Source organism: Scatophagus argus, chromosome 15 (genome assembly GCF_020382885.2).
Source record: "Scatophagus argus isolate fScaArg1 chromosome 15, fScaArg1.pri, whole genome shotgun sequence".
NCBI classification, from domain to species: Eukaryota; Metazoa; Chordata; class Actinopteri; family Scatophagidae; genus Scatophagus; species Scatophagus argus.
Genome location: NC_058507.1, coordinates 5,610,184 through 5,634,607, shown reverse-complemented (window position 1 = coordinate 5,634,607; position 24,424 = coordinate 5,610,184). Strand labels below are relative to the sequence as shown.

The 24,424-nt window shown below is 42.9% G+C and overlaps 1 protein-coding gene across 2 annotated transcripts in view; it reads left to right on the top strand.

The window, feature by feature from the left end:
• Window positions 1-24,024, top strand: part of slc25a21 (solute carrier family 25 member 21) — an 83,234-nt gene extending 59,210 nt beyond the window's left edge. For both annotated transcript variants that reach the window (XM_046412127.1, XM_046412128.1), the window contains 8 exons: window positions 9,213-9,296; window positions 16,525-16,591; window positions 17,355-17,414; window positions 20,368-20,475; window positions 20,606-20,770; window positions 22,381-22,562; window positions 23,575-23,627; window positions 23,937-24,024. In XM_046412127.1, coding sequence (XP_046268083.1) covers window positions 9,213-9,296; window positions 16,525-16,591; window positions 17,355-17,414; window positions 20,368-20,475; window positions 20,606-20,770; window positions 22,381-22,562; window positions 23,575-23,627; window positions 23,937-23,998 — 781 coding nt within the window. In that variant the 3' untranslated portion in view covers window positions 23,999-24,024. The remainder of the gene's footprint in view (window positions 1-9,212; window positions 9,297-16,524; window positions 16,592-17,354; window positions 17,415-20,367; window positions 20,476-20,605; window positions 20,771-22,380; window positions 22,563-23,574; window positions 23,628-23,936) is intronic.
• The last annotated feature ends 400 nt before the right edge of the window (window positions 24,025-24,424 follow it).

Sequence of the window (24,424 nt, the reverse complement as noted above, 5' to 3'; positions counted from 1 at the left end):
CACTATTTTCTTTGTAATGCTCTTCCTTAAAAAGTGGTAAAAGCTGCTCTAAAACTGGACAGGTTTATCTGTTTGTTTCCTGTTTGTGCGCCATGTGTTTATGTTGATAGGTGTTCTGTTGCTGAGAATCAGTCTGTGAAAATTGATTCCTTTTGGTCTTGGTTCAGGAATGCAAGAAACAAGAGTTGTTTTTTTTTTTTAATTGGGAGTTTTAAACAATGCCAAGAGTGTCACACAACACGGAACGCACAGAAAGGTATACCATACATGTGCAGATATGCATGCATACTGTACAGGCATGTTCACACTTAACATCCACACATGAATTCATAAACCAAGCATACATACCAGCTAATTGGGACACCGAGGGAGCTGAAATCTATTAGCAGGAACCTTGGAGCCGAGAGTCAGACTCAGACACACCTTCACTGGGTCTCTCCCTCTCTCCCCCTCTCTGTCTCTCACTCTGTCTCTCACCCAGGTATGGCTCTTATTAGGCACCGGCTCCTGCTTTAATGTCCACCCGTCTAAATTGAATGGCAACTGGAGTAAATTTACTTTTTTCCACCAACTCAGAATCAAAGGGATTTTTCCCCTTTCTTTTCTCCCTTTACTGTTTTTTTTTCCTTTTCTTTTTTCCAAGGTAAATGTGTACTTGCATGGGAGCTGATGTTTACCTATTTTCCAAATGAGGGTTTATCTTTCTTCTCTTCCTCTGAGCGAGGAGGAGGAGGGTACAGATTTGGGATTAAATGCAGCGGTTGGTGTAGGAAAAACTCCACCAGTAGCCAAATGGGTTATGAATCAAAAAAAGGAGCGTTTGGCAGCTTTTCCTTTAAACAAATACTGATTCATCTTTCACTGCTTTGCCAGATAAATGAACAACTTTGTTCCGGAGATTTGAAACAAAGGTGACCCATGCCTTGCAGCATGATTTATAGTGCAAAATTTAGACTTTTGTTTATGGCTGATATTTTCGAAGTTGGGTGGGAGAACAATGCTATAATGACAAAATTATTAGCTTAGGATATCAATGAAAAATTCTGATGGCCAAACACTCTTCAGTAATAATGGAAAGTATTTGACTAGAACACACTGGATGTTGCATTTAGATATGGGCTGTAAAAGTGAAAGTCTTGTTCGATAATTCACAGTGTGTCTCTTCGCCTTTGTTGTTGGACTTTTACTCCCCGTTGTGTTGCTCACTGACCAGTCAAGCCATGACCCCCTTCACTCACCTCTGCTAACAAGTACATCTATCTTACATCTGAGGGACTCCTGCAGAGCTCACCTTCCATCAGTGTGACTTATTACCTCTTTCATTGTCGTTAAAAGAGTTGAATGTGGATAAATTTCTAGTGGTAAAAAGTTAAAAAAAAAAAAATCCCCCCCTTTTTTTTTACGGGGAACACACCAAGGTGCAGATCGAACTGAGTGCCAGTATAATCACATCAGGTTTGGTGAATGCAAAATAGCTAAAAATGTTTTTGGGACTAAAGCATGGTATGTTGGAGAAAAGGTTTTGTGCCATGATTAGTTTTTCTGAGCTATTTAAAGTTCAGTAAAACGATTTATGGCACATGTAGCTTCACATCTGTGGTTCAGAAACAGTTCTGTTTCTTGTTCTTTGTTGCTTTTAATACATGCAATCCAGAAATTGAGCTGAATCCAGAAATCGAAACATTTTTCTCATTGTGAATCACTCTGGATAATAATCAGCCCAAAATGTAAATGTAGCATACTTCACACAAAGTAAACTCTTAATTGCCCCTGACCCTGACACCCCCCTCCTCCTCCATCAGTAGGGGCAGGAATGTGGGGGTGAAGATGGAGGGTGCGATGCGGTGTGGGGCGGGAGGGCAGTCGTCAGTTTTGAAGAGAGAGACAGTGGGACCGGAGTTACAGCTTTTCATTAACCTGGAAACCACCTAGTTACATGGTTCATGGGCTGGTCTCAGCTCACTTGGAGGTAACAAAGGGTGTCGGGCGGCACTTTCTGCAGGGGGCTGTGCGCTCGGGGCACCCCATCTGACTCTGATCAGGTTCTCTCTCTCATTAGAGAGTTGGACTGAGCCTGCGTTTCCCTTCATGTCGAGATCCTGTTACACGGAGCTCCACCCTTACACACATGCATGCGCAAAACATACTCACGCTCATCTGAAAACAGTTTCCTATCACCCCTTTTTAACTTCCGCCCCTCAGAATGAAGCCACACCTTACTCATGTTTGCGCCTCCCTGAACAACTCTTTCTGTCATCGTGAACTTCCTGCAGTTTCTACAGATCTGATGTGTTTGCCATAACGAGTCCCAAAAATGTATTTCATGCAGTGACTCTTGACTGAGCCGCTCCTTCTCCTCCTCCTCCTCCTCCTCCGTTCGTGTCTTTCGTGCTCTCCCGTTCTAAATCCTCCTTTCTCCATTCCTTGTCGTCTTTTTTTCCTCTCTCACCACTCTTCATCTAGCTTTTTTTTTTTTTTGGACTCCTCCCACTGAACACGAACCGTTTCTACTGTTTTTACATCCTGTCTTGTGTGGTTTTAGTTTTTCAACAACCATCTCGATTAGCCTGTTGTTGAATCTGCCACTACTTTTTGTAAATGTAAACCATATTATATAACATCATCATCAACAACATGTTGAATGCATTGTTTTAACTTCCATCATTCCTTCTGAATTTGTAGTTTGTCGAGCGATTATGTAATGTTTTGTTTTAAATCCCTGTTGTGCATGTGTTTTAGAAGATTTGTATTGAATTATGCAATTCTGTAAATTGTATTGTATGACATGGCTGTCAGAGTCATTGAAAAACCACTAAGCCTGCCAGTAGCCTGTCTCAAGCCTGATTAGAAAAACCTGGTTCTGGCCCTTGCTCACGGCAGTATCCATGGCAACACTACCACCATTTGGTCACAGCACGCATGAAAGTGTGTCCCACTTGGGGGGCTTGAAAGTGATCTTTGATGAGGGCTTTGACAGATGACGTCCAGTCTTTTTGGGGAACGTGTGACAGCGCTGACGATGGCCCAAAGGCTTCACCCCGCCTCCACCTCTGCTTGCCCCCAACTGTTCAGTGAACCCCAATGCACTTATGGAGGAATCCCTGACACAACCCTCAAACAGCAGGGCACAAAGCAGCAGCAGCCTGATAGCCGATCTTGCCTTGTAAAGGAGCACGCAGGTCAGCGGTCGTCAAACCAGCTCCTAATCCCTCTGGCGCTGTGAGACTGCAGGGTAACACTTTACTCACAGTGTAAAGCCTAACACATGCCGCGTGCGTGCAGGATAAACCGAGCGCAGACCGCGAATCGCTTTAGTGCACAAGCACTCGTACTCTCTTAGATGATGCCTCAGTCGCCTGCCTCCTGTCCAACACAAGTATGGCTCAGTTAAATTATTTATCTGATCAGATTGAAAATGTTAAATATTGTCATCATCATGACAAGAAGTGGTGTCAAAGTACAACAAAGTATTCAAAGAAGGTGGTCATATCTCATAAAGTTTGAGTATGTGTTATGTATTACTTCAGTTCTTCCCCATCAGTAGGTCTAAATGCAACATTCGCTGCCATTTACAAGCTGCTAAAATTCAGTCCCCTTCATCAGTTGAATATGCTCGTAATGTAACAAATCAAATAAATTGTTCAAATCAGTCAAAAACGTGACAATTTGGCAATTCTGTTTTCTCAAATAGTGTGATATTTATACCTAAAGCTGTGACATCCTGGTTGTCCACGCAAGTATATGACGCATAATATGTTACGGCTCATAAAGGCAAAATGTGAAGAGCAAGAAAACTTTTAAATGAGTAACTGCAGCAACATCGTGACCGATGTTGCTGCAGTTACTCAGATGCAGCTAGTAGTCACACATGGATTTCTAAATGAGAGATTTCAGCTATAGATAGAGAAGGTACACATACAGAGCAGATGTGCATGTAGGTGTGTGTGTGTGTATCTTACTGGAGCACCTGTAATCATTATCAGTGAAGGGGTTCACATTCCAGCACACTAATTACAGAGTGGAGGCATTGTGTGCTTTGATTTCACTCGACCCTGACTGTGCTGCAACCACAGCGCTGCTGCCCCCCGCTGCCCCATCTCTCTTTCTGTTTGACACTCAATCTCACACATGCATGTTTGTACATCTTTCATCCAGCCTCCATCACTCCTTTTCCAACCTCTTGCAAACAGTGAGCTAATCGTAATGCCATTTTCAAGCTAGGAAAAACATGTTGTCACTCTGGCAAGAGTGCATGCACGTGAGCTGCACTTGATCACTATGTGGCCTAGCTGCACTGCGCGCCGGTATCACAGTTGCTTGACAAGTTGATGTGACAAAACTTCTAGTGCCCGGTTGGCATCTAATAAAGCTATCCATAGTCTCCATTGGCCTTAAGTCTTCACTCTGAGTGTACCAGTTGAGGACAGCATAGTAGCACTTGCCCAAGAAAGATGTATATGTCAGCAAAACAATGAAGAAGAAGATGGTTTCTCGACATTCTACTCATCAGTCTGCTACAAAACAATATTGTATGGTTCCCAAATAAGAGACCCCAAACACCTGAACGCATCATGTTGTCAGTGTTTGTATAGATTTAAGACTATTTAACATCTGTGTATCACGGCGCTGCAGAGTTCTGTGCCTTGGCCTCTCCAGGCAGAGCTGAGACAAGTTAGTGCACTGTAGTTACAGGGACTCTCAAGTTTTCCTCTGGAAGCATGCAGGGAACTTTCCTTCTGTCTGGAGCGCACTGTGTTACAGCCAGTGGTTACCTGCTGTCAGGGGAGTCTCCAGAATCCTGCAGCATCAAAGTGGCTGTTATTGTCGCTGGCCTGAATCAGTCTGTCACTGGGCAGTCCTGACCTAGCTTGTCTGGCCTACCGTCATCTGTCATGGCTTCTGTTTTCCTCCGTTTCATTCAGCCAGATTTGAATCTTTCTCCCACAATGAGATTGTGAATCAGTCTGCTTCTGTTCCCGTTAAAGAGAAGTGTCTGAGGAATACTTGCAGTACTGCTGAAAAAGATTTTTTCCTTACTTTCACTGTTATATGTGTTATATATATAAATGCTGTAATTAAAATTATTGCTCAGACATTAGCACCATAATTTCAGTTAACAGCATTTGGCAGAGGTTCAGAGACCCCATTTTAAACACCCTAGAAATCCTTTCTGTCATGCAACCACTTACTGGAAATGTCAGTAAGACTACTCATTTTTTCCGCATATCTGCTCCACTTGAGCATTAGCGGCTTTCTAAATTTGCTACAGTCGACTGTAACATATAGAGTGATCTGTCAGTCAACGAGAAGCTTGTAATGCTCAAAACATCTGAGTCTCAGTCTTGGCCCGGCCCTGCCTCGTCTGTCCTCGTGCTGTTTTATGCAGCTCTTTTCCTGCTCTTCCACGGTAACACAGGCTGATCTTGGGTCACAGAGGTCACAGTATATGAGCAGACATCTGGACCGGCAAACTGGTCCCAACATCACCATAAGGAATCAGAGGAGTCAGTTTTATCGAGGTTAGAAAGGCGCTAGATTAACAGCTACTTTTTCCTTTCTTATCCACACTGCAACCTGCTACACAACCTGGACTACTCCAAGTCCAGTATGTCTGTGGTGCTGGTGTAACCCAACCTGCCCTAGTCCACCTCAAGCTCTGGCAGTCTACCATGTCACAAGCACCGAAAGTTTATCACTTCCCCTCTGCTCCCATCTTGCATCTTCTTCCCCTCAGCTTTATTTTCCTGTACCCCTCTCCAAAAGATCTGTCTTTATTGGCTTCCCCCCGCCATGCTTAAGCACTTTTTCCTTCAACAGTTCTGTCATTGATTCACTCTATCAGTATTTGTATTGTTTGCTTGCTTGTTTTTCGTGTTATTACGTAGTAGAAATCAACATTACATTACACTCATTTGACGCTCTTGTCATAAGCAACTTACAGTAAGCGCAAACCACAAAGGAGCAAAAGAGCTCGATATCATTAGAAATGGGGACTGTATCCCTTTTAAAGAAATAACTACAAGCATGTTCATGGCTACACTGCGAGAGCTAGACACCAAGTCATAAATCTTTTGTGCTCTTTTATTAGTCATACATACTTTTTACTCTGTGAGAGTCCGTCATCACCCACCAATGAATTGTCACAACAAGCAACTATTGGACTAAAAGGGAACCATTTTATTTTTGGTTACATTTTTTCCCCCCTCCAAACACATTTGAATGGCTAAAGTCATGATTGGACGCATTTGCCATGTTGGACCATTTAGGTCGGAAAAGTGCTCTTAACCTCATGTAGCAATGCAATGGACTTCTACCATCTTTATGATCCTACTCATTAAAATTAATTGTCTGGCTGTAAAAAATAGATTTCCCTCTTTATGTTGCCTTCTGGATTGTCTTATGCAGTTCAGATCCATCATGAGAAACTGCTTTCATACTTTCCCCCTGGTGATTCAGTTCTTCTTTTTCTTCAATCATATATTTTGTCTCTCTCCCTCTCTCTCTCTCTTTTGTCAAAGCACTTTGCATTCCTAGTGGGAACACATGAGAAGATCAAGGCTCTCTCTGTAGCAACCAGTCCAAATACAGAGCAACACACATAAATCATAATGTTCGAACTTAGAGAGAATTGCACGATTTGAAATACTGCAGTATAATAGATGGCATACCTGTTGTACGTTAGGTCATTACTTCTCTATAGGGTGTTAATTTATATGCCGATCTGTCTGAATAGCTATAAATGTGATTTCTTATCATCATTATTAGACCCTAAATTTTAAAATGAGCAAGATGTCAAAATTGGCTTGAGAGCCACTAAGGGAATACCCTGTGTTTAATAGTGCATATTTTTTAAGAGATCTCCTAAAAGGCATGGCCTGCCCCTTTTAAAAGAAGGCCCGTCAAGCGTCTGCCTTTTGATCAACCCAATAACCCCTTTACCTCTTTCCCATAGGCGTTTTTTAAACACCGTCATTAATGAGCCTCACCTCCACATCTCGTCCTCTCTGAGGTGACAGCCCGCCTGGTTGGTCCCTGGTTCGAGCCCATTACCACTGGGGTCTGGGAGCGGACACGGCCTCGCAAGGCCCTCAGACACCTCACTCCTGTCCATAAAAATACAAAGAACTCGCCTTCATTTACCTTTTTGACTTCTTTGTGGACGCCTAGAGGTTGTACTTTTATAGGCAGTGGAGGTCAGGTGGACGAGGTCTTCAGGATTATTTACCCCGTTGTCTCGCTCACAGAAGCACCAACCTGCCCTCGCCTTCACCCTCACCTGGGCAGCTCTGGGCCTGTAAAACATAAACAGAGGGAGAGTAGGATATGGGAAGGAAATGAAAGGAGGGGTACTCTTGATGAACTCGCAGATCTCATCACCTCTGAGTATACTGTATCTCCACTCCACTGATGATTGAAGGAGATGCTTCGAGCAGTGCGTTTTAAAGAAGCCCCAGGGTTTTCCTTGAGTCTTCTGTCTGCAGAGTTTATGATCTGCATGACTGACTCCAAGGCCAAGTGAGTCTGCCAGAGCCATGGAGGCTATGTTGTGCTCTTCTTCAGCCAACAAGCATATCATCACTGAGGCCTTATTAATGGAAACTTGAGCTTTTTTGTGTACAAACCCTCTAAACAGGACATTCAACTATGATTGACTGAAGCTTTGAATCTTATTTTCCACTGTTGCGTGCTATGAAAAGTGACATTAGCAGCTTCCTAGCCAGGGGCCTGATGGTTTCCCTGCTGCCACAAGTTCTTGTGGTCCTCCCTATTATCTCCCACTCCCTGGGCCTTGCTGTTTGGTCCCTGGCTTTTATGGTGGGGTAGGAGAGGGCCATGAGGAAATGAGGTGACCCCAGGGTCACGAGTGGAGTCAGGGGGCTGGAACCGGACCATGGTCCTGCCAACCCCATTCTCTCAGGGCCGGCTCGTGTTGAGGCAGGAGGAGCAAAGGAGACGGGGAGACAGGGGACAGGGTCCCTTCCATCCTTGACTCCAGCATCATATGCCTTTAATTAAGCCAGATTTGAATATGTTTACAAGCCCCAGTAGTCTTAAATCTTCCGGGTTCCCTGTGCCCCCCCCAATACCCCTTATTACACCATTCCCTCATACCTCCAGTCCTTCTTTTTCTTCTTCTCTTTAATATGGTGTCAGACATCTATTTATTATGCTGTTTTAACTGGTTTTCAGGCACGGGTTACAAGCTATTTGGGAATCCACCAAATAGGATTTGAGGGACACCCCTCTAAGATGTTAATCTGTTAGCGATATGAAAGGGCCTCACCCCACTAAACTCCCCCTCCACTGGAACCCGGGGGCCCTTTATGGCCCCATCAGGCACCCGCGTGGACGACTTACTGCTGACCTTGTGACCTGGCAGTTGAAGCCATATGAGGAGGGAATCTTTCTCTTGTCTTGTTCCTTCCTACTCTTTTCACCTCCGCCTCAGTTTCTGCTCTCAGAATCCATGATATTCTTTACTATTCGTGGAAAAAATCAGTTTTGATTAAAGTTTTAATTGCTCAGACTAGCCGGTCTAAAGTCACTGCATTATTTCATTAGGCCATTCAGTTAAACATGTTTGTGGTTTTTTTTGGGGGGTGGGTTCTTTTGGAGTATGTCTGCGCCATGTGGCAACATATAATGAGATCTCTTCTTATCGTCTCAGTACCTGAAACTCTTCATGTCTAACAGGCAGCATTTACATTCATTCTTTCACCCCCAACTGGTCTATCATGTAAAAGATTTACATGCAGCTTAGCAGCCTTTAATAGGGAGGTACCAGTGTGTTTGCTATACAACAAAAAGTCCTTCGACTGGCGCCATCATATTAAAAATTTACACGTAACTGAAGAGCTGTTACAGTTGGCTTACTAGCATGTTAGTAACTGACAAGCTTGCTGCAAAAGGCCTGGTCCTGGGGAGACGGGTGGCTAATTGGATCGGTTGGGTTAAATAAATGTTTGAGCTCCCCCCCTGGACCTGGTGGAAGGAGCCTCTCATCTTAGCAGAGCAGGAAAAAAACAGGGGATGAAAGGCAGAGGGGAGGAAAATAAGGAGGGAAATGAGCTCATTTATGATAAGATCACATTTGTTCCAAGTGTATTTTACACACAGGTGTCACAGTGCATATCTAATACAGACACAAGTTTGAAAGCACAGCTGCTGGTACTCACAGTGATAGAAGCTTAATGAGAATTTTGTCATTGCAGGTTTCAGATCCAAAGGGGAACCAGCGACCCCACCAGCTACAAGAGCCTGGGTGATTGCTTCCGGACCATCTTCCGCAAAGAGGGGTAGGTTATACTGCACAGTTACCGCCAAAATGAGATCAAGGGTTAGATGTAGTTTCTTCTGAGCACCAAAGATATCAGTCTTCCTGTTTCCTGTGTGAAGGGAAAAGAGTAATTTCTCCCTCTTGACGGAGATGGCATATGGTTTAGTGTTAAGGCATTCATTTTATTTTAACAATTCAATTCAAAATACATACATTTTATTTTTATGAAAGATAACAAAATACAAAAATGAAATATGTGTGAAAAGACACTCAATGGCAACAGGCCACAAGGGCACCTCAGATGAAAAAGTGCAAGAGTGTTCATAAATGGACTAATATGAATTACACTATAATTTAATTTAACTTATATGTGCTGATCTTGTAGCTTCCATATTTTTTAGCATCCACATCATCGACAGTAATGCAAGGAAAAGTTGTGTGTGGAAGTGTGGAATAGAAAGTAAGTTGCATTGGACAAGAGTCCAGCTGTTACTGTCCTAAAACCTAAATGTAAAACTTAAGGACTGACTTAAGGACAGTCCCCTCTGGCCATGCTCCCTCCTCCTCTTCCTGCCCTGTGACAGGACTGTGAGACAGTGCAGGTGCAGGAGAAAGTGGTTGCCACTCGCTCTGTTTACGGCGAGTCGACAGCTTTACAGCGGATATTAAGTTGATCTGCTGCGAGGTGTGAGCGAGCGCACGGTGAGAGAGGCCAGCTAGTGACAGTTGGAAATCGTATGCTGGCCGCAGTTCAACAGACACGGCTATCCTGCTACAGTAGCTACGCCCTCTTCACTCCACACACACTCTCACAATTTCACTTCATGTGAAATTTAATACCTTTGTGCCTGCATGCTTTTGGGGTGTGTCTTTTGGGAGTAGGTCCTCATGAATTTCCAGAAAACACTCTGACACAGTATAATGGCTGCCAAATTACACAGCATCTGCACCATCAACTATGACAGGTATGTGACTGCAGGCTCATGTAACAAAGCCCTGGAATGTGTCAAAGTGTCCCCATGGGCAGAAGATCCACTTTCTTGTTGGCCAGTTATTACTAACAGTATATTTTTGCTTAGGCTGTAATCACTCCCCAGTAGCACATTGTGGATTACCCAAGGCCAAACCACTTAGTTTTAACTTATACAAATGGTGTTAGGGCCCACTGTTGTTGAATTATTATTAAAAATAAACATCCCTCGTCAGCTCATGGCAGGATCGAGCTAACACCAGGCCTCACTCTCTCTCTGAGGTGATGAGGGAGGAAACCTGAGCTCTCAGCTCAAGCTCGGTGATTAAACAGAGGAAAGACATGGAAATGTACACATGTGTGACACCATCTTTGAGACAGTCTGAAGCCTTAACCTTTTATGTAGCAGCAGGAAACAATTTAAACACTTGTAGCTAAGAAGTGGCTGTTACTGTGTGGATTATTTGTAAGAAAGTCAAAATTTTACATTAGGTTGTTATTAAATCCGGAAAATAGAGCATGAAATCGTGTAGCTGTGCTCATAAGCGTGTGACAGTGTGAACTATGCTCACCAATGCTTGGCTGGTGTATTGCCTTACAGGCCACGCTCCTTTTTCTCTTGCATGAGGGTGTAGCAGCATGAGCATGTGTTAAGTGTTTCCGTCTGGTGGGAAACAAAAAGACTCTATTCTCGAGCATTCTTTACCAGTGTGGTATCCAGAGCCTGAGTCGGGACCCAAAGTATGGCCACAGGAATATTAAAAGGGTCCATGCATTACAGCTGAGCGATTTGGCCTGCGTACACTAGATCAATGACTAATGCCTAGAACTAGTGCAGGGTCGAGGGGGTGAGGGGGTGGGGTTTAACTCCAGCTGGGACCACCCATGCAAAAAATATCTACACTCATGCAAGTATGAAGAAGTGCAGATTTACATGTCCACCACTTAAAATATGTTTTACTACAGTTACACAGGCATGATTTGTATGAAGCAGCCATCATGTTAAAGGACTTATTTGACATTTCGGGAAACAGACTTCTTTGCCAAGAATTACTTGTTGTGTTTTCGCCTCAGTTTTTGTAGAGATTAAACAAGATACAACATGTTGATTAGTGAGCTTTAGAGGTGGATTTTGTTATCTTTGGACGGGCTCGCTGTTTGTTTCCAGTCTTTGTGCTAAGCTAACTGGCTGTTGGTTGCAGCTGCATAGTTATGGTACAGACATAATTGCTGATCTTCCCCTCTGACTCTCAGCAAGTGAACAAGAATATTTTACAAGATGTCAAACACTTCTTTTCGCAGTAGCTCTCACTTTGAAAAGCTGTTTGAAAACAATTCTTTATTAAAATGTGGATTCCACGTTTGAGCCATTGATTTACTTGCACAGTTATACTTTCTTTATTTGGGCTTTATAAAATGTTGTAATCCACGATTTGACCATGCGGATTGCATCAGATTCACCAAAATGTGAATATTTTACCACCATGAACATCTGTAGGTTCATCATGTCACAGCAGTAAAGGAAGTTCTCCATGAAGTCCATAAATATCCCATTTGATCATATTATGCAACTTTTTTGTACTTACTTCAATTAATAATCATATTTACCTCATGGTGTTGAATGATACAGCAAGTAGGGAAGTGTGTGTTTTGAGCCTTTCCTCTGTGAATCCTGACCACTGGTCATTCTGCTGTATTGTCCCTGTCAGTGGCAAAGTCAAGGTTACAGTAGACACTGAGAAAGTGGAAATATTTGCAGATGAAGCATGCCGGTTGTTTACGTGTTAAAACGTTCCCCGGGGCTGCTCATGTTTCCACGGATTTCCTCATAGCCGTGAAAATTGAAAATCTGCCGCAGAAAGTGATTTTACTGGAGACCTGTTGTTGTTTTTTTAACGCAGATGACCTGTAACCTTATGTATGCACACTTCTTTTTTGTTAATAAGTCAGTGTTTGTGTTCAGTGGATGTGATTGGTCAGTTTATTTAATTGGTCGTGTCTGTGTGGCTCTACTCTTCTCCAGATGGATGGGGGCTGTTAAAAAGGAAAGCTTTATGAAAATCAAAGACAAATCATACACACACACACACACACACACACACACACACCCTTCTCTCACTCTGTCAGGAGGACATTTGTTTAGGAAAGCCAAAAAGGGACTTAGTGTGTACTTTACATTGGAAATCAAATTAGGATTCAAATGATGGCCACTCACTGGAGGACATATTTGTTCTGTAACAAATTTCACTCCTTCTTCATCACCTGGTGGCTCTCCAGCCTGACCACACCCGGAAAATCTGTGGCCACCATTTGCATGGACAAAGAGAGCAGAGGGAAGGGTCTTCCGTCTGACTGAAATAACTTGTGTACACAAACGATACGAGGGATTAATTACTGGCTTCAAAGAGGGATTTTCCTCAACCATAATCCCTTACTCCAGCATTATCGTGATGGCTCAATTACCCAGAGGCAGCAGCATTTGTGTAATTTCAGGTGTTGATGAAATATTTTGATAATTAGTTTTGGTTCGGTGATGTTTTTGGAACGCAGCCTTGTTTCTGTGGGTTCTGCGTCACTGTAATGGCCTAGTCTTCTCAGGATATATGCTGTGGAAATGTGTGCCAGCAGCAAAAATATTTACACTTGGATCCAATCAACCAAGATCATCTCTGTTGACTTGTAGAGAATGTTGCCACAACAGAGCTGGTGCCACTGTTCACAGGATATAGTCGGTCACGCCACGTTGTCCTCTTTGTCCACATACCTGTGTTCACTATCAATACGCACTCCCCTTTACTTTCTTTTTCTGTCTGTAGGCAGCTAAGTGGAAAGGGATGCCCTCCCTGTGGGGATCCTGGGCATGTTCACACATATATTATGCAATTTTGATGTTGACTTTCTTAATTTTTGAATTGGCTTGACGACTTAAACCAAGACTGGTGATAGTCTTTATTTTTGTTGTAGTTGGCACATCTTGTGAAGACACCAAAAGCAGCAACTGTCAGTACACTCCGTCTTCTTTCGTCTCCTGTCTGTAGCTTCGCTCCTTGTGAAGATGTGCAGCTTCAGAACTAATAATGAATGTTCACTGTCATTTGGAAATTTAAAAAAAAAAAAAAAGGCTATAATTCCCTATAACAGCTGAGCTCTGTCCTTGTTAACAAACATTACTCAAACAGAATAAATTTGTTGGGGACTGTTTTTAGCTGCGGATTGATACATATTTCCTTCAAGATGGCGTGTACTTTGAACTGACTCCAGATAATCCACAGATCTCATCATAATGAAGGAAGATGCCACGCAGTGCAACAGCGTGGCTCACTGATGGAGCTCTGCGGCAGAGGAATGATTCATATCAGGCTTCAAGAACGAAGAAGATTTTTGACTGTTTGTTAGTTCATTAATGTTTTGTTATTTTTGGCTGGTCTGCTGGCAGTGAGAAAAACATGGACTGGGGATATTCTCATATTTAAAACTAAAAAGAAAAAAAAAATAACTGACTTCAAATCCTTTTGTCAATTTCACCAACCACCAGCATTTAATTATTTGTTCCTCTTTCAAAAAATACATTTGTAATTTTACACCAATCCTCATTGAGGACAAGGAAGTGTGCAAATTTGAAAAGCGTTTGACAGCTGGCGACCGCAGCGAAATTTAATTCTGGCACTCTTACAGCTTTGTGGATCCTTTGTCCCTCAGTTCTGTAAATAGACACATTGTTTGTCATATTGTTCACAGTCTGAAGTCACTGTTGGACATGCTTCAAAATGGCACTCGCCGTAACATCTTTTTTAAAAACTCAGAAAAACTCCACATAGTGTGTAGGCATTGTGTGGGGTACATGTTTAGCAGCTGTTATCCTGACTTATTCCCACCATTTGGTCGGTTGCAGAAATCTATGAGGGTGGAGTTGATTACTTAATTGACCCCTACAGTGTCTTGAACACCTTTTATTAGTTTCAAAATGTGAGAGCAAGATGTGTTTACTCTCTCTATTGTTTAAAGATTGAGACCTGTTGTACCTGTTTCACTTTTATGCTGTCCTCTTAAAACAACATTAAAGAATGAGAGCAGAAGGAAAGTAGTTTGCTGTTGCCAGTCACAGTTTGTTGTCTTCACAACAGCCAATGACTCAATGGTGTCTAATCCTTCAGGTGTGCCATGTTTCACACCTAGGGCCCGAAGCACAGATAGTACTTCTCCCTTATTTGTTGTTACCATTGATGGCATAGACAGGTATGGTTTGAGAAAGAAGGTTGTGGCGAGTACCTGTACCTGTGTAATTTTCCTTGACTGGCAACTTGTCTGACATCATCTGCCAGGGTCTGACATATGAACTATTCCACCCATGTTTTCACTCAGTTGACAGGGGGGGGTATGCACATGTATGCACTTCTGCATGTATACGCAACATGCGATGTGCCCTCTTAGCAAAACAGAAAACATAAGACTATCCTCTTACATGTATGTTTCCAGGACAGGTCATGTGTTTGTGGGAAACCTCCACTTTCATGTGTTCAGTGTCAACCAACAGCTTTTTTAAAAAAAGGGAAATTATAACTTCTTCTCATGTTAAGTTCCCCTGATTTACCCACAGCAGTAAAAACACTTCAGTTTTAGATAAGTGCATGATTTTGTTAACATGTTTTGTTGTTTAAAATCAGTAGGATAACCCCTAACTCTGAAAGATTCAGAAAATTTTTGTTTACATTTTAGAAACAGCCGCTCACATTTATGTTTGCTGTAACTAGTGTGTTAAAAGGGAATTTGCATAAAACTAGCAATCTAACCATACTGTCCATTTACTCTGTAAATATACTCCATAAAACACATTGCTTACAAAATACAGACTGTGTAAAATGTAGGCATACATCTCTATATACATAACTCACTGTATCATTTTATTATTTTTCCTGCCTCCAAGTACCCTTTAAATCATGGCTGGACATATGATTGAGCAAAGGCAAACTACCAAATTGACTAAAATTATACAGCTACCATCTTTTGAAACGTCCAGTATATCAAATACTGAAATAAACTCTTAAATCACTTCCTCCGCAGATTCCTAGAGAATGTCTTTGCCAGGGTTTGTGGTTCCAGAGTACATCCTGTTAGTGATGTTGCCAAAACAGCAGCAATATACTTTCTGCTTCCATCTTGTGGGCTTGATATTAGTCCTGAAGTCTATAGTCAGTATTGTCAGAGGGTAGTTTCCTGCGGTAATCATGTATTTAAAATGCTGCGTTTAAGTAAAGTGTTAGAAAATAAAGTAAGAGTGGTTTTGAAAGTAACCAACTGAAAAAAAAAATCCCACCTCCTCCCTTCAGGACTCCCTCCAAAGTCACTCCTCTGAAGTGCGAACGCACACTGCCTGACTACACCACGCTCACAATGTGTGAACAGAGCTCTCCTAGCTTTTTCTAGTCGCTTTTCACGCACCGCATTGAGCTTTGTTTAAGGTTGGATATTTGCCAGATGTTCACTATAATGCATGCAATATTTATTGCTTATTCACATGTAAGAAAATACCTCACAATATCGAGATGAACATAAACAACACACATGGTTTTTGTTAGTACTCACAGCTGTCGAGCTAACATGTAAGTTTAGGGTAGTTTTGTCTGCACTCTTTGTTTCTCTTTCACTCCAGATCATTTATACTTAACACTTGTGGTGACCACTTATAAACTGTGTGCAATACGACAGATTGTTAGACATATTTTCCAGGCAGCCATTGGTGCCCATTAATTACTCTGCAATATGAAAATCAGAGAGCAAATGTTTGAAACTTCCTTAACTTGTGTATTTAACTGGAAAAGTCTGCATTACCTTTTGTCAACATGAAACCAAAACTACACCCAATTACCAGTTCATCTACCAAATTTAGTCAGTTAATAACAGCCAATTTCTCTCTTTAGGTTTTTAGAGATGTCAGTTTTGAGGCTGTTTTGAATTATACAGGGAGGATTTCTGTTGTGTAATCTCTTTGATATACATGAAAATATTAGCCTGCCAGTATTATAAAATACAATTCAACCGCACAAAAAATTAACATTATAGGCTTCAGGATTTATTGCAGGCCTGTTGTACATCAGACCCCATGCAAAAGGCAACTCAGTTTCTCTGCATGAGTTTCATTTTTTTGTAATTTAATTTCAAGAATAATTTTAACATCTGCCAGATATGAATAAAAGCTAATGGCCGCCCTGAATGACAAAATAAAACGGTAAGCGTCATCAGATAAGCTGACATAACATTTTCCTCCCCCTCTCCACAGAGTCTTTGGCTTCTACAAGGGAATCCTGCCTCCGATTCTGGCAGAAACACCGAAGAGAGCAGTGAAGGTGAGATGAAGGATGTGCATGTTGGCTAAAAGAAAACCACAAAGCTTCTCGCACTACAACACAACGCTCAGGCTCTGGTTTCTCGTGAACCGTCCTACTGCCATGTGAAAACTCTCCAACCGCAACAGCGCTAACATGGTTCACATATGTTGATTAAACACATGACGCCCTCCGCCATGTCTGCTTCCACAGCCACTCCTGTTTGTTCTGTTGGTCTACCAAATATTGACTTACAAGCATTTACAGCAAGGCTTCCCCTGAGCCCCATCTTTTGATATTTTGTTTGTTGGAAGGCTTACCATCTCTCGCTTCACACTTGTACATAATGGGGTGACGAAGGCAGGGGGGGCTCACTGATGCCTGGCGTGGAGCCTCTGTGTAATAAGATGCTGGAGACGGGGATGTGTGAACTTTAAAAATAAGCGCTCACACTGAGAAGATGGGGGTAAATCGCTCACACAGCGAACAAAGCCGGCTGATGATGAGAAATGTCTGGAGCGACGAATTAAGGCAAATTAAAGCTCTGATAAAACACCTCTGCTGGCGTTTTGCCCTTTGCTCAGATCAACAAATTAGTGGATGTGTGCCCCTATGAGTGTGTGCTCCACACTTTTCTTCAAGAAATGGTCATCATGTTATCAATACCCCCCACCCCCACCCAGTTCCTCATGCTTTCTGAGTGTTTTTGATAGAGTGTGTGTCTGTATACATGAATGCACTGTGACTTTCTGACAGCTCATCTATCCCGATCCTTTCTCTGCAGTTTTTCACCTTTGAGCAATACAAGAAGCTGCTGAATCTGACCCCTTTGTCTCCTGGTGTGGTGAGTCTTAGACACAGAAACACCTGAATACGTTCTCACCTGAAAAATAAACAAACACTCACACACACACACAGGACCGGGAAGAGCGTTACACCCACTGTCAAAAATCAGCATTTGAGCTCACCTGCCAAACGCTGGTAAAACAAAGACAAATGCCAAGAATAATTTCAGCTGCCAAATTCATGTAAATTTTCCTGTCAGTGCAGAGTTGTGAACGTACGGTTTTCATTACTGTTTCTTTTGTTCTTTCTGTGGCTGCTCACCTGCTAACCCTACCTGTAGCATAGTGTTAATACTATTGCTAGCCTAAAAACACATTCAGTCAGTTTTGTTAGACACATTTGTGAGAGTGTATTACTGTGGCAGATACAAAACTGCTATAATATCAGGTTTGCTGCCTAAACAGGGTCATCTCACACTGGGCAGGATAAGAAAGTAAACTTCTCAAGTGGAGATTACATGAAGAGAGCCTGGAGTAACACTTTTGTTAGGTGTTAAGCACATATGAAATCATCCTTGATGACTAACACAAATCAAATGTCTGCAGTCATAGATGGTCAGCAGTCCATGAACCACCTTAAATCAATAACAACAGGGCCAACCCTGCCACATAGCATACTGCTGAGTGAGATTACGCTGTAAGGCTGTAGTACAAATCTAAATGTGATTCTGAATCAGGTTTTCTTCTCTCCAATTTCAGTTAAATTTAGGAATTAGATGTATGAGACTTGACGATTAAAAAGGCAGCTCTTTTGTGTGAATGACTGTTTAGTTCAAACTCAGGGAGATCAGCTGATCGGGCTCGTACTAATGATGTCATTTTCCTGTCTGAGCCGACACTCTGTGAGCTTCCCTCCTGACAGACGGAGGGAAAACTTGTTTACTACTACTCTGTAACTGGCAGGTTGTCAAGCCATTTTTTTATTATAGAAGCCGAGATTTGATCAGGACAGTTTTGCTTGTTTTATTACATCACATTTGATTTGAAAATTTGTGGCAGTTAGTACAAGATAATGTGTTGGCGTGGGAGGACACAACTGGGAGAGCATCATCCTTTGGGCCGCCTGAATTGCACCCATTTTAAATCTCTGGGAGTATTTTTCTTTGCCTGCGGGTGCAGCCCTCTGGCAGCATGATGTTGATTAAAGCAAAATAATAGTAACTCTGAGTTGAGCAACAAGTTAAGTGATTGGCCAAAGTAGCATCAAGTCAGGTTGAGTTTTCCAAAAATTTAGCCTGTTTCAAAATGAATTGATATGAGGTCTTATGTCATGACTTCATCACACTAAACATAAGCATGGAGCTCCCAGTAGGTTTTGTTTATTCAAATAAGATGAGCATCCAAGAGCCATAATGCTGATCGTTTAGGCGGTTAATCGGGTCAATCGGGGGGACCCATTCAAGGTTACTGTTGGGTTGTTTTTAATCAGCGGGTTTTCACAACTACATCAGCTGAACTACGTGTAAAAATCAAAACCATTTTATATGTATTAGCCAAGGTAAAAACAAAAAAAAAGTGTGTCCTTTTTGACTAATCTGGTTTCTGTTATATTGAGTCAGAGTTTTAAGCAAGACAGGCTTGTGTTGCTGGGGTGCGGTCACCACACACCACCTATTCAGGTGGCAGCCAAGTGTCAGACGTGATGGATGGCTCACCTGTAGCGCAGCGTGGAGACCGCCCCGGCACGACGCATATCCTCGTCTTGTTATTCCAGCCATTGGTGGAGAAATGTTTACCTGTCCCATCCATCATGCTCCCCTCCGCCACCTCCTCCTTGTCCTCCACCTCCCTCTCTGTCTCTTCATCTTCCTCTTCTTCAAGTGCCTCCAATTCCATTTCCCCCAGAGGCCCCCACGTATCAAGTAGTGTAATCACATCAGATCATTAGTGTGAGTGAATTACAAGATTGGTTCTGAATGGCTCCCTCTCTCTCCCATTCAGCATGGCACAGCTGAATGCCTTCACTCTGATTAATGAGGACACACACAGTAATAATACAAATAAGGAATTAAACTGGGGCTGGTTGGTTGTGTAAACATCGCGAGGCATGTCTGAGAGGATGGGTCCCGGGCCTGTGACAGCAGGATAAAGAGGCAGGAAGAGTAATGAGCTACAGACACGATCTTGACATGTTCCCATTACGCTTCTCTGTGAGGACACATGCACGCACACGTGCACACGCACACACACACACACACTTATGTGCAGACCCATATATACCTAGATATGCATTTATATTGGATATTTTTTACATTTGACCTGAATTAAATTTCCCACCTTTTTAGTGGTGAATCTTATGCCATGAGATATCACACCAGCATCTCAGACCAAAACAAACATGCATGTGGTTTACTTAATAAAGTCTGAAGACACACTACTCATGAAAGTCAAACTATCAAGCAGTGCTGATAAAATATATATCTGTTGCTACATAGCCTGTTTCCTGACACATAACTCACTGTTCTGTTTAGGTGTAATAGAAGTTTCCTACCAGGCCACCATGTTCAACATCATCACGCCGCTTTACATTTACTTGTTTGCTGCTATATTAATGCTCAAGATCTCACATGTTTAACCTTTAAACAGCTTGCTCACATTCCTATTTTGTTCACGTTCCTCCAGGCTGTCATCTTACATTTCATCAAATGATAACAAGCACAGGTGTCTTGTGGGTGTGTGAACATTTGTCATATGACCATGAGAGTGACAGGTGTGACAGACAGGAACAATTGTCCATTTCAGATGGACAAAAAGACTCAGAAAACAAGTTCCCTAAAACAAAAAAAGCAACAAAAAACCTAAACGAAACCTCGATTCAGCATTCATCTCTTTTAGCGCCGACACACTGACAGTCTTCCTTATTGTCTACACCAGTTTGTCTTTTCTGTTCAGTCTCTACCCAAATATTATCTCCACATTCTCCCCCCTAAATCATGTCCATCTCTCCTCCAGGCGCTGTCTGTAGCAGGCCTCGGCGCAGGCTTGACTGAAGCTGTTGTCGTCAATCCCTTCGAAGTGGTGAAAGTCAGTCTCCAGGCCAACAGAGATTCCTTCAAAGAGGTTGATGGAAATAAAATACTGTCTTAACTCGTAACATGTTGGTAATGTGCCCTTTTCTCCAACGGCCCAGACAGGGTTTTTGACAGCATTTCACGTGTCCTTCTTTTTGAATTCACTCTCTCCAATATAGCAACCCTCCTCATTCGCTCAAGCAAGACGCATAATTAGGTCAGATGGATTCGGACTGAAGGGCCTGAATAAAGGACTAACGTCAACACTGGGACGCCATGGAGTTTTCAACATGATCTACTTTGGCTTCTACTTCAATGTGAAGGATACTCTTCCTACCAGCTCGGTAATACAACAGTCACACTCACTGATCACACTCCTGCCTGAAGTCCTGTTTTGGTTTCTGCCCACAAATGCAAACCGAAGCCAAATGACCAATGTTTGTAACCTCGACCGCACCTACTTTTTACTTCCTTCAGGCTACATGATGCGCACGTGTCCCAGCCACCTTGCCAGTGGGGAATTGCAAGTGTTTGACAGTATGATTAGTTAGCCTGACTGCCATGGAAAGGAGGAAGTAAAAATCAGAGAGGAGCTTGTAAGATCAGCCTCGCTAATACCTCATCTGTTTGCTCCTCATAACATCCTCAAAGTTTCAGATTACACATCCGGCAGGGCCTGATCGCCCAAACAAAAGTTAATTTTGTTTAATGGAAACGTTACCATACGCCGGTTCCACATGTACAAACCGGGAGCATTAGATTAACTCCAATGAACTAATTGGAAACAGGCAACGATACTATTTTCAAGAAGGTTACAGTTAGAGCCCAGGCCCCGCTATATTTTCAACATTTTTCCAGTGACGCATGGTGTACAGAAAACCAAGTGGTCATCCTCTGTGAATGATAATTATGTGGCTGGATGACCCAAATAGCTTGCTCCTTAGATTGTGGCCGTCGCTTTTGGGAATGATCCATCGGTATGTACATTGATGGAATGATCTTGTTTGTGAGAGGCTAACGACCGCTATTGTTGAGGCAGAAAAGCATAAATATTGTGGCCTCCGACGGCTCAGAGACTGAGCTGATAGTGGCGTTTCTCCAAAGCCCCTTTTTGTCAGCAACATGAGCAACGAGCTTGCAACTCAAACACGCCCGTAGTCAAATTGAGCCGGCCGAGCTCAGGCTTCTCTCATATCGCCGTTTTCACAGTGCGAAGGGGGTAGATAGCACGCCGTCATCACTCACAAGTGAATGTGTGAGGAGATGTTTGCTTAAGGCTGTTAGGAAGTGGGTTGATGGGTGTACTTAGGCCACGGGTATGCTACCCCCTTCCCCACATCCCACTTGAAAAAAAAGAGAAGAAGTGGGATTAGCTGTTGATTTACCTTGACTCTCAGGGTGTCCAGCAGCTTGAGAAAGGCCTGGACCAGAGAGGCTGCTGTCATTTGTAAAAATATCCCGGCCAATTAGCTGTCAGAGCTCTCTGAGTCTGGGCTTCTTTGGTACAGTAATACCCCTGTGCCGAGTCACAGCCCAATTACCCAAATTGTCCCCATATGCCTCCCCAGTCTGCCTGCATGCACCCTGTTTATAAATCCTCTGTCTTGGCTCCCCAAAGAACATGTGCTTCTGTTCAGCCAATCAGAATGCTGCACAACAGTCAGGAAGCACTAATCTGCCCCCCGCTACCATAAAATGATCAGGGCTTTCATGCCAGCTTTGCAATCATATACACAAGCCACCTCATGCTCTCCTTCATTCATATTTTGTTTACATGTACACACAATGTCTCGCCATTTATTTTAACTCCATGACACCAGTCCCTTTCTTTTGCTTTAAGTTTTATTTACTGCTTACTGTATGTTCAGCGCCATCGTATTTGTGCCGACTCTAGAAACGTCTCCAGCAAAATGGCGCTTGTTTCTCTAATCCCGTATCTCCTCTTCTTTACCAGGACCCTACCCTGGAGTTCCTGAGGAAGTTTACTATCGGCTTAGTGTCTGGGACCATCTCCTCCTGTGTGAACATTCCATTCGACGTAGCCAAGAGCCGCATCCAAGGCCCCCAGCCTGTGCCTGGGGAGATCAAGTACCGCACCTGCTTCCAGACCATGACACTGGTGTACCGGGAGGAGGGGTAAGAACAACCGGGGAAGGAGGAGGTCGGGAAACGAAACTTGAATCACTGCATCCAAGAATTAACGACGCACTTTGTCCGGTGTGTTCGCAGTTGATAGTTGATCATCTGCCAAAATGGCTGTCAGAAAAGACAAATTATAGCAGCTGCAGCTACAAGTCAGCAGGACTGGATTGTATGGTGTAGGTTTCCTGCACTAACTTACAAGCGTGTAGCTTGATACAAAGCTGTGATCTGATGGAAACCAAATAGTGACGTTTACATGCTGGGCTGTTTTCGCCTCATGTGTGATCCCACATTTCTGCAGTTTGTCAGTTGTACAGTAAATGTTAACATATTTTCAAGCCTCAGAGAATGACAGCTCTAAATGGAAGCTTTAAGGAAAGATGTATGTTATGTTAGCAGTTGCCCTAGGCTTTCCACTTTCCCCCATGCAGCTCCACGAGACAAGGGCCAGCGAGATGTTTGTAGTTAGTGGACACAGGAGCCTTGGGGGCTGCTGCAGGAACGGCACTGAAACATTGGTCGTCACAGGGGTGCGTGGAGGGTGCCCCCTCCGCCACATCCAGTCCTCTGCTCTAACACAACACAGTCCCAGCTAATTAGTGGTCCCGATGGGAGACGTCGTTAAGCAGACCCTAACGAGCCGCGCGGCGCTCCACGGGTCAATCTAATCAGACAGAGGGCCAGGGAGGAAGTGGGTCGAGCCTTATTAACGCCATCAGTGGCGGGGGCAGGGAGCGGGACAGGGAGCACTCGGCAGAGGCAGGCAGCCTCTGATCACCTTGAATGCATTAAGGGGCAGGTCCTCGCCTCCGCTGGCCGTTAGACCCCAACTATGTCCCTGATGGGGTGAGAGACAGACAGCCAGGCAACACTCCAGCCTGTACACACATCAGAAGAGAGTGCATGGATAAAAAAAACAATAATCTTCTCTTGAACTGAAATCTTTGACCATTAGCTGTGGTATTTTGTACTTGTACAGTATTAACATCCTGTTTTATTTATACAGGTACATGGCACTGTACAAGGGCTTGGTGCCCAAGATAATGAGGCTTGGACCAGGTAAGAATAAAAAGTTCTTTTATACGGCCATTAAAATTATCCTCATGATCACAAATTGCCTGTTTGGGGAGATGAAAAAAGAAAAAGGTTCAGTTTGAACCAGATGAAATGGATTTTGTTTGAAGAATAGGTTTTGAGATTGGTGAATAAGCTGAAATCTGTATTTCGGAATCCCGAGAACTCTGATAGACAGAGCGTCCTAAAACATGTTCGTTTGAAATTCAACTTTGCATGAAATGAGGCAGGAAGAAGCATTACTTCCCCCTCAGGCGCATTACGGATGATTCATTCTCTTCTGTTCGGTCACAGGTGGAGCAGTGATGCTGCTGGTATATGAATATGTGTCTGGATGGCTACAGAGGAACTGGTAAAACCAAACAATCAAACAACAAACAAACAAACAAACAAAAAACAGGAAATCCACAGAGTGCCTTGTGGATACAAGAGTGCCTTATGGAGTGTGCCTCATTTGTCAGAATCGTTAACTGACATCAGAGCAAATCAGTTTTTGGTTTTTTTTTTGTTTTGTTTTTTTGTTTACCCTGAATACACAAAACTCAAAGCTCAAAATTCCAAATCAGTATAACAATATATGTTAGCATTTGGCTTTCTGTGGGGAAAAAAACCCCACACTGTCATCTAAGTTAGTTTCTCAGGAATTAAAAACAGCTGCAATATTTGAAAACTGACCAATACATTTCTAATAGAAAACAGCTTAACAGTAGATCAGGAGGTTTTAAAGGCCCTGAAAGCCTATTTTCTCAGTCAGCTGCTTGCTATGAGCTATGGGGTCCTAC